Source organism: Globicephala melas, chromosome 2, assembly GCF_963455315.2.
Source record: "Globicephala melas chromosome 2, mGloMel1.2, whole genome shotgun sequence".
Classification (NCBI taxonomy): domain Eukaryota; kingdom Metazoa; phylum Chordata; class Mammalia; order Artiodactyla; family Delphinidae; genus Globicephala; species Globicephala melas.
In genome coordinates, this window is record NC_083315.2 from 78,989,296 (window position 1) to 79,000,917 (window position 11,622).

Below are 11,622 nucleotides of genomic sequence, written 5' to 3' on the forward strand. Positions count from 1 at the left end.
TTGCTTTTGCCTGTAATGAACAGTAGTGGTATACATATATATGCACATTAGCTATATACTCATATATATCACTGCACCATGTATAAATGAGAATGCACATACAATAAGCAAATTACCCAATGTAATTCAAAGGTCTGTGATTTAAAATGTATTTATTTATTTATGAAGTTACTGTCAGTATTGATCAACTCAACTCAGTAACAGAAGCTTCTTTATTTTACCTTTTGAATACAATATGAATAAGTTAAAAGGCGTGGTAAATATCAACATGTAACATATGCAGTTGCTGTTACAAGCAACTTCAGAAGTTCAAGTTATTAGACATCACTAAACTCAGATTGCCAAATCAAGGATCAAATGAATGAGGGATACCGATCCAGGAGTATATAAAACAATATTTGTTTTCTCATTAAGAAAAACTGACCGAAGAGATTACTGGCTACTCTTGTCATTTATCAGTGGCAGGCAGCAACAAAGCTAGTCTCTTGTAAACTGCAGGGTATTGATGAGTATATTACAAAATAGAACTTTCTTCCTCTTGAAGCGCTTTTGATTAGAACAAGACATAGACTGAAATGATTTCAATTATCTAGTACACATTTCAGAAATTTGAAGTACCAATTAGACTTCAATATTGACAAGATTGAAAAATTCTACTTATCTTACCTATAACTATTAGTAGCAGTGATTTCTAAAACATATAAAAATCTCAATATGGAATGAAAATTTTAAAAAAGACTTATTTTTACCTGTAATGGTTATTTTTGCTGACCACTTAGATGTCCCGTCCAGTACACTCTGTTTGGCCGCCTTTGTGTACTGCACAAAATCTTCTTTAGAAATCTGAAACATTTCCTGAATTACTTCAAACACCTCTGGCCTGTTTGTCTCCCTGATCTTCATTCTTTCTTTCATGGCTGTAATAATGGTCTGAGTCTTGTCTTCCGCACCATGCTTAGAACTCTTTTCTGCCGCTCCTATAATACAAAAATCAACTGTGATGTAAATACACATGAAGTTACGTTTTGAGGGACCAAGAGAGGGAGAAAAAAAAAAGGAAGAACATGAGAATGAATGAATGCTTTCATTGTGAGAAGTCAGGGTGGCTTTTTAAAAAAATATCAGGGGAACAAGCTCTATGCTGAGGCTAGTCCTTGTGTTACTGGCAAGGAAATGGACCTCCACGATCCCAGTTTTTTCAGTTGTATTACTGAACTGAATCACAGTTGTGCAAATATTTGGTTTGAATTTTTAAAAACAAATTTCAAAACCAAAAGGAGCGTACACAATCGAATCTGTTATATACCACACATATTTACTCACTGAGTAACCAAAACAAAATTGAGAAACAGACTGGATGCATACGGCAAATATCACTTGAAAATCAATATTTCAAATACTTGTGTTCATCTAAAGTACCTAATTATTTTTAATTGATGAAATTTATCATAATGAAAAGCTTAAATTTTTCCCTGCAAAATAAACACCACCACTATTTGTTATATTGAAACATAGGGTAAAATTTTACTTGGAATGAAAGTAATTCGGCTATTTAAAAAGGATGTGGAAACCACTGGGCTGGACTACCTCTACCTCATGGACGACAGACTTGAACTCTCATTCTGTGATATGGCCATAGTTTTAAACAGGCTGAATTTTCACTTTCCACTCAAAGCTCTGTTTTGTTTTCTAAGACATTGTTTTTCCATGATCGGTCTCAACTTTCTGGGCACTTTTGTTTATAACACAAATCCTGGCAATGAAGGATTTCCAAAAGCCAATGCTTGGGTCCCTCACCTTCTCCAACTACCAACCGGATAGTCTTATGTGGCCTCTGGGTTGCTCAGTATTCCACAGGCAAATAGTGGACCCTGATTCCAGCTCTCATGTTTCCTTACTGAGTTTGAAGCAGGAAAGCAAAAGCCCATGTATCAGGGTCTATAGGAACTGTCGCTGCTGAAACCAAACACTTTTTGGTACAGAAGCAACTGATACATAATGAAAAGAAGAAGAAAACTGTGTCTATAGGTGGTAATCATTCCAATTTTTATTTCCATTACTGTAAATACTGCCCAACTTGTATTATATTTTTTGAAATATTGTATTTCTGAAATAAGCATACTAACAGAGTTTAGAGACTGAATGTGATAATTTATCTGTACAATTCCTATCACAAAGGATAGCCTCAGTAATGTTCTTTGAGTCTACTTCTGAGAGTGTTATGCCCAATTTAAGTACAGAAGCTAAGACAAAATACAAAAAATCAACTCTGAACTCTCCTTGTAATAAATTCATCTAAAATTTAACAGCAGTATTTTAGTGAACATCTTCTTTTGAAAATAAAACATTTATTTTCTAAAGTAGAAAAAATACGTTCACAGTAATCAAGGTATAATTAGAGTACACTAAAAGAGATGAAAAATCTATTGGCAGAAAGAGCAGTTTCCCTGTCTTTACCTTTTTTTTTTAACCTTTGAGAATTTATACCACATTTAAAAACAATACTAAAAATTAATGTATTCCATTTAAGATATAATTTGAAAGGACATTCTAAGTGTCCTAGTCATCTGTTAAAGCACGCCCTCAAACACCCACACATTGGTGAACTGTGCACCTTTAAGCAATTAAGCATTTTTGTAATTTGTCAGTAATGGTTTAGCTCCACAGAACATTAATTCTTACATGGTAAAATTAGCTTAGGCTACACTACATAGTTACAACTCCCCAAAAGGCTATTTTACTTCAAAGTATTGGAATATTCATTAAAAAGAAAGAACAGCAGTGCCTTGAAAAAGTCACCTTACAAGATTCAAAGTGCCTCAAAAGTTTGGTTTGTAAAGGTCATTCTAAGAATGCTCAAAAATGTTGACTTCCCCCAGATTTCTAAACAACTATTACTGTTGTGGCTATTATGCCCTCAAAGCTCTAGAAAAGTGTGTTAAAGTTCCCAAGAGTTAAATGTATTTTGGATTGTTTTTCTAAATTCAGGAAGAGCCAGCTGACTGCCATCCACATGATAAATGTTCATTCTAGTAATAAGTACCAAATTCAAGGCTGGAATGTCAAGAGATTTTTCTTCCTAAGAAACCAAATCTCTACTTAAAAACTGCCGCTTGAATTCTTTTAAGGAATTAACTAGAAAGCTTGACAATTAGCTTTGAAATCATTCACCAATGCTTTTGATGTTGGAGTAGAATATCTACTCAATATGTACAGACAAGATACAGACCCATAAATTGTGAAATCGCCAATCTAGGAGAGCAAGTTAATAGAGACTTATGTTTGAGCATTTTAACTGTTATTTCTAGAAAAGATATATAGCTTTTTTTAAGTTCTACTTTTATATTTTTGATCTGAAGAAAGTGATTCAAAGTAGATCTATTTAGTTCAGGGATACAAGACAAATTTATATTTTTTGTAACTCATCTACAATGACTTTTCATTGCCCTGTTATTTATTGAACCTATATATCTCATCTTATTTCTCTAATGGTAGTACGTCAACCAGAGATCAACAATAAAGGAGATCAAGAGATATTACACAGTGAAAGCACTTGGTAGAGTAATACGTACTTTACCAAGTGCTTTCACTGTGTAATATCTCTTTTGATCTCCTTTACTGTTGATCTCTGGTGACATATTACTGTATTTCAATGAAGCTGCTAGAATGCAGACAAAGAGAATGGACTTGAGGACACAGGGGTAGGAGAGGGTAAGCTGGGAGGAAGTGAGAGAGTAGCATTGACATATATACACTACCAAATGTAAAATAGCTAGTAGGAAGCAGCTGCATAGCACAGGGAGATCAGCTAGGTGCTTTGTGACCCCCTAGAGGGATGGGATAGGGAGGGTGGGAGGGAGGCTCAAGAGGGAGGGGATATGGGGATATATGTGTACATATAGCTGATTCACTTTGTTATAAAGCAGAAACTAACACACCATTGTAAAGCAATTATACTCCACTAAAGATGTTAAAAAAAAAAAATCAGGCTCCGAATCATAAAAAAAAAAAAAAAAAAGAAAAGAGTAATACATTATCCAAATGGAATGCATCTTTGTTACTTTTAAAATCACTTAGGGACTTCCCTCGTGGCGCAGTGGTTAAGAATCCGCCTGCCAATGCAGGTGTCACGGGTTCGAGCCCTGGTCGGGAAGATCCCACATGCTGCAGAGCAACTAAGCCCGTGCGCCACAACTACTGAAGCCTGCGTGCCTAGAGCCCGTGCTCCACAACCTGAGAAGCCACTGCAATGAGAAGCCCGCGCACCACAATGAAGAGTAGCCCCCCCCCACCGCTTGCTGCAACTAGAGGAAGCCTGTGTACGTTGACAAAGACCTGAAGCAACCAAAAATAAAAAAAAAAATTAAAAATAAATAAAAACACTTAATTTACAGATTAATACAATTATGCACAACAAAACTGCAAGAGATTTCAACCTTAGACAGGGGCAGACTTATCCCACATAGCTCCCTTCCACCTAATTTAATGGAACAGCCAATTAACTAGAAACCTTCATTTTCTTTAATTTTTATTCATTACCCAAAGCATCTAAATTGCATATAAAAGTCACAGTTTCACCACTTTTACATGGCAACTTACAATTTCAGTTTTCCTTCCAAATAATTATCTATATGCATGTAACAAATGTATGATTCCACCGTGGTCTCAGTCTCTTCTCTTTCCTATTTTTCTGAACAGCTGTTGTAAAACATTTCTACTCTTTTCAAGTCACCTACCACCGCCATTACTCTCCATTCTCAGCATATGATTTTATCTCTTCCTTAACAGAAATGCAGGCTTTCTAAATTCAGTGGTCACTTTTTCTCCCCTCCCCCATGGAAAAAAGCTGAACAACAAAAGCCAAACTTGATTTATAGCATTAACAGATTTCTGTGGTGTAAATACTCCTAGCATGGCTGATTTCAAGGAACTGCCTCAGAATTCTTCAATATTTATCAACCAACACTGACACAACTATCTGAACACACACACACACACACACACACACACTACTCTTCAAGGCCAACCACAAGTAAAGGTGTATTCCAAGTATCTAACACATCGCTTGGAAAATAGGATACACTCAATAAATAGAGAAGATAAAATGTTTATTGGGGGAATCTAAAAAAGCCAATATATTTGAGTATTTAATTGGCTCTGGGTTTAATTTAATGTGCTATAAACTTCTTGCACACTGTGACCACAAGGCCAAAATCCTGGAAGAAACAAGAATGAATTCTATCTAAAATGGTAAACATGTTGTGGAATATATTTTATGAAGAGACAAAATACACCTGGTCCTTGGCTTCAGATTTGGGATTTTCAGAAAACAAATGGGTGCCCACCATTATAAAGCAGAATTTGGTTGGCATATATACTTCATGAATTTAATAACATAAAGCAAGGGCATAAATCCAATTATAAATGCAAAAAAATCAATCAAGACGATCACTTTTTTTATTTTTTGCGATACGCGGGCCTCTCACTGTTGTGGCCTCTCCCGTTGCGGAGCACAGGCTCCGGACACGCAGGCTCAGCGGCCATGGCTCACGGGCCCAGCCGCTCTGAGGCATGTGGGATCTTCTCGGACCGGGGCACGAACCCGCGTCCCCTGCATCGGCAGGTGGCAGGCGGACTCTCAACCACTGCGCCAGCAGGGAAGCCCAAGACAATCACTTTTAAATAAGGCAAGAGAGCATAGTGCTCATGGTGCTCTGGATATAGAACACCACAGCCTTGTGTGTGAATCCTGATTTGCCACTTACTAACAATTTGAACTTGTGCTCGTTAATTCCTCTGTAAGCCTTAGTTTCTTGATCTGAGAAACACAAGGAAATAATAGTAGTGTCTTCCTTTACAGGGTCATTGTAAGGATTAAATGAGATAATGCATATAGTTTCAATAATAATAATTGAATAAGTGTAGGGATCTCAGAATGTCCAAGAGGTGAAGTTATAAGCATTTGTTAATGAATTTCACATTAGCAAGGAATTTTAGGGTTCTGAGCTTCATAATTACTTGCCCTGTGAAGCAACTCCTTGAAAACTTGTCCCTGGACAGTGCCATGCTCAGTGCCTGCCACAGGCTAAATGCTTTATAGCTATTTACTAGATGGGAGTCAATGAAGTGCTTGAAGATAAAAGACAACAGAGTTCAAAGAGACTGCAGAAGATAATAATAACAATAATGATAATAATAATTTATTATTAACATCCTACCTGTGTTTGAGGCTGGTGAACCCAGAGGTAGCAGGTGGTTAATAAACCTGGAAAGCACACTCAGGGTCTGATATTGAGGCACGTGTCTCCCTAAGAGTGTCTAGTATGAGAAACTTTATTGCTTTTCTTTTTTTTTTTTTTTACCAGTAAAACCATGTAGGTGGACCTGCTTTTGACACTTCTGTTTTTCTTTCCCATGAAATAATGTAGGTGGGCATGTAGTTGGTGCTTGCTACCCTTTCCCTTTAGTTGCTTTACAACCAAGATAATCTTAACCCTCCTCTTTTAACATACCTTCAATCTTTCAAGGAACAGCCCCAGACTCCCCCGTCTTCAAGACAGCCGCCTCCTTTTTCTTGTAAGATCAAAGCAGCACACTCCACACGATTTCTCACGAACAACAAAGGACTGATGATTAACAGGCGGGTAACCGGAGGAGCACAGATCGAGCAGAGCATCATCTCCCACCCCTGTAGGTGGGGAATGTGGGCAGGGAGCCTCCTTTGGAGGAACTGCCACCTTCTATAAAGTGACTTCACTGTCAGTAAGCCTACAGCCCCAAACAAAGAAAAGCAACCTTTCCTCTCCTCTGCTTCCGCTATATCAACCCCACCAGATTCGATCATCCCATTTTTAGTAACTGCAAACTTTTAGGAAAAGTTTAGAAACGTGCCTGCCAAACGTCCCCCACAAAATCAGGAATACACTCCCACAATTCTTTGTCAAAACTCCATCTCATGAGTGTTATCTATATACTCACTTCCCCAACGTTTCCCAGTCATTTCAGAGTCCAGAACTACCTATAAGCTCTAAGGGAACAAATTAATTGTAAAAAAAAGTGGGGGGGCAACTTCAAAAACATTTTTACTATGCAAAGAAAAAAGAAGGAAGGGAGAGATTGGAAGAAGAAAGATCTTTTTGGTCTCACCAGTGTTAGTTACATAGATTTCTTCATATCCTTTTCAAAAGAAAGAAAGAAAGAAAGAAAAAAAAGATAACAAAGAAAAAATTAAACTTAGGATTTCTTTCTTTTTCTCTTTTTTTAAAATAGCCTCTGACACCTGTGAATTCGGCTGACACATCTGGTTCACACTGTGGTTGGAAGCTGGCCTGGTGCTCACCACTAGGCAGTAATGCTTTCCAGCTGGGTATAAGGACTCTCATAGGACACCATCCTCACACATGGTCCCTCTTAAAGCAAGACAAACAAGGCCACTCTCTAATTTTTTCTAAGCACAGATGAAAACCAGGTCACTGTGTAACCACAAAATACCAAACATCCCTCTCCTAATATGAGTGACTACTGCTTCTTTACTAAGTACAGCTGCTAGCCTCACTCTGCTTTCCTCGTAGATTTTTTTTTTTAATGTACACAATCACAGAATTGTCCTCACTTCAAGGCAAACCTGATCAAGAGAAATCCTCTGCTTTTTTAATGCCCTCTTACTGAGATGCCCTGTGGTTCACCCTGGTGTGCATTCTCCATGAAGTGATGGGGAATAAACTGAACTTTTAAAACCATAGGTGTGTTCCTGGTGGTCTTTAGCTGGAGGGCATTGACAGGTATTATTAATTTCACATATATGGAAAATGGTGCTCAGAGAGGTTTTCAAAAACTCTACTAGTGACAGGATTAGAAGCCAGATCTTTCTCAAATAGTTCAGGAGTATGAAAAAAATGTATATAGATAGACAGGTAGCCTTCGCTTAGGTTACATAGAATATGTCTGTGACATTATGTAAGGCATACTCACCCTTTTTGTGCCCCGAGTCCCCTATCCCAAAACCTGAAAATGCTACATTATAAGGTTATTCCTTTGGGTTAAGGAACTGACCATTGTACTAAGCTAACTTAACTATTGATTCCACTTTTATCCAAATTAACTTATCAAATCATTTCCTCTTTAGTATTGAAAAGTCAGTGTAGTGAGTGAGTTGTGACTGGAGATGGTGGACTGAGGGTATACCCCGAGCTTGGTGGGTTGGTCATGGAGGGAGGCCTTGAGGAGTCATGATCGGGAGCGCGGGGAAGTCAAGGTCTGGGCAGCACAGAATGTCTAAAAGACAGGGAGGGGGGAAAGCACTGGAGATAAAATTTAACAACTTTCCATTTTTCCCCCTAGGGTCCACTTTGCATATTTCTTTATAAATTAGGAGAGATCACTAGGCTGGGAGTTCAGAGACCTTAGTTGTAACCCTACCTATGTTACCATTTGATTCTTTTTGACAAGATACTGAACTGTCTGAACTAAGTAAAATCAGTAGATCGGGTTCTCCTATCTACTGATCTCAAAGGCTCCCTTAATGATCTACGGTTCTATGGAAAGATGATCTTTAAACCATTTCATGCTATTTCTAATTGTGTTCGCATGCCCTCATTTGTTGCTTCCCCAACACTTATTATGCAGCTAGCTGTGCTTACATGTGTGCTAAATTATGGGGAAACAAAGACTGGTCTCCACCCTATAGCAGTAGACACGCAAAATCCTATTTCTAAGCTTCCTAAGTATATTCATAACATAAACATACTTTGTATAATTGCTGTTGACAGAGTAGAATGTCAAAAGTTTCGAACATATTACATCTAGTCACCTGAGTTAAGTTTTAGAAAACATGTCTGAGTCCAGGGACAACACTGATTACTTTCTTTCTAGATCTGAAAACCCAGAATAATGCTCCCATCCATAGCTGTTCAACATATACAAATAACTGACCGTCTTAAAAGATAGTGTGGTTGCAAATGTGGTAGCACAAATATGAAAAAAAATCAGTATCTAGTTTGCAGCCAGGAGTGCACTAGCCAGATTTTGTGAATGTTACGAATTCACAATGGCTAATAATTAGCGCACGTAAGCTTAACATAATGTCAGTGGGAAACACAGAACAAAACAGCACATCTCACAAGATGCTGCTTTCCTGAACTCTTGATGAAATACTTTCTCTCTTTATGCAGATACTTGAAATTTCCAGTTAGGAAGTAAAACTAGGCAGAATATTTTTTCAGTGGGACTCTGGGATTTCTTCTTTGGAGATGTGTAAGAAAGTGCTAGCCAGTTGGGTTAGCCTCCATGGTTATTTGCATATTTTTCTGATTTTGAAGTTATCTCTTTTCTACTGTAAAAAGATAATCAAGGAAAATATTTTATATGTGATCTCTCTTTTTACATATGTCTCACTCTGCATACAACCTCAACCCAGCCAACATATACTTTTTTTCACTTTTTCCTAGTTTAAAACTGCCACCATAACTGTTTTGGCAAGGTCCTTATGGGTTACGTGAATATCATTCAGGGTCGGAAACTGCTCCTCCATTAGCTGCGTTTCAATTCTTCCATCACCAAATGCCATTTCCAAAAAAGAGTAAATGTATTTCCAAATAATAGGACAGAAATGAGTTAATTCAAGAAAAACAGGTGAACTCTACCCACCGCTACTGGCCTGGAACAGGGAGGGGTATGACAGATCAGTGCTCTTCTCTCAAGCATTGCTATGTTTTCCTCTGCTATCCTTTGCTCCTATCTTCCACTTCACATGGCTGTTAGCCTCAGGCCAGGAAGGCAGTCAAGTGTAGAAACCACCAGGTAGAATCAACTAGACAGGAGCTGAGATGAGGCTGTTTGCGGAACCTATTTCCATGCATCTCTGCACCTGCATGGAGGTACTAGAACACTGAGTGGGATATTATCACCTGGTCTAATTTCCCTTGACTGCAAGTGTGTAAGTCACAGACCCAAGACTTGATGGGACTGAAATACCAAACTCAAATTAATTTGAAGTAACTTTAAATACCCTTTATTTTGTACAGGTCATTAGTCAGACCCAAATGTAGACTTATTTTTCCTTTTGTTTTATTCTGAGTGTATGTGTGTATGCACGTCGACAGACTGCAATTTCTTCAGAAAATTAGCAAAATAATGAGGGTTCTAGAAACCTAAAGAAGACTATTATCTTCAAGTATTTGAAAAACTATCATATATGATAGAAGTCAATTTATTAAATATTTTCTCCAAAGGTAAGATTTGGCTTAATGAAAAGAATTTGCTATAAGGCAAAAGTTGGTTCAAATTTTATTTTATAAGCTAGAATTTTCTAATATAAATTAAGCCTCCTGCCAAGGTGTTAAATTTTCTCTGTAGATGCTCAAAGAGAAATTGAATGACCATTTGGAGAAGGAAATCAAAGAACTTCCTGGTGCTTACAAGTTGCAGTATTAGCTGTATTTTCCAACTCTGATTTCTCTTAATTTTTTATTCTCTTCTTTTCTTTCAATTTTGGCGCACATGGAAGTATTTCACACGATGTGTCACATTGCAAATTTCTTGCTTAAAGCAATGAAAAGAGAAATTTCTTAAGGAAATGTCACTGATTTTGTAGGGACAACTTTAAATTTTATTGATAGTTATTGTGGCAAGCGGTGAAGTTGAATTCATTTATTAGCAACACCTCTTTCCGTTCAAGGTGAGAACACGGGTTTTAGGGAAAAATAAGGAGGGGTGATCAGGAAAATATACTTTTCCTGGGGCATACATGTCTACCCTCATTTTGTCTGCACTGTTTTTGATTCTTCCAATTTACATGGGCATTTTAATGAATAACGTCAGCACAAAGCTCGCCTAGTGTATTTAACCAACACCAAATAATACCAAGAAATGGAAATAGACTATGAAAGTGTTTCTAAAGTTTAATGAATGGGTGGCATCTCTCTTCTCTGAAAGACTTAAAGAAGAATGAACTCATTTCTTAGGTATTATCTGCATCATTTTTTTTTCTTTAAGGGACTCAAGCCACGTGTTTCTAGATGGCAATATTTTTCCTATCTGTTTTCTCAAAATGTCAACTGCCCTAATGTGACTGTTTCTTAAGATGCCTGTTCACAATTCAGTTTTTAAACAGGTAGACTGAATTTTAATTGTATTATGAGATTTTGCAAGTAAATTGGCTGAGTAATACTGAGTCAATCCGCCTTCTTCTAAGCACTCATTCCTAAATATGCCTTTTATTTTTCAAAGAAGGGGCACTATTTTGTTTCAAAAAACACATTCATTACCATTAACAGTCTTAGGCTGACCTGACTGTGTAGGGAGAATACTGATCAGGTAGAGGAAAGTGTACAATATGTGTGACTGTTACTGCAAGAGCCAGCTGTGCCAGCATTTCTGATTTAATCTTTATTTTGACATTTTCCTCTGTCCTCCCTCAATTTCATGCAACCTATGTACCTTACAATGACTGCATTCCTATAAAGAATGAACAAAGGGGACAATATTTAGATGTAAAAAAAAATCATTTGAAAATGAAAATCCATGTTTAAATAGATTTATTCAGCAGTGCTTTTTTAGTTATATATAAGGTCAGCAGACAAATCCAGCAGTGAAAAGCCAATAATATGTATTTTAGAGTATGAT

The 11,622-nt window shown here is 37.3% G+C and overlaps 1 protein-coding gene across 1 annotated transcript in view; it reads right to left on the bottom strand.

The window, feature by feature from the left end:
- Positions 1-11,622, bottom strand: part of UNC13C (unc-13 homolog C) — a 576,706-nt gene that overhangs the window by 363,354 nt on the left and 201,730 nt on the right. Inside the window, exon 8 of the mRNA XM_060294236.1 lies at positions 750-977. Within this exon, the coding sequence (XP_060150219.1) occupies positions 750-977 (228 nt within the window). The remainder of the gene's footprint in view (positions 1-749; positions 978-11,622) is intronic.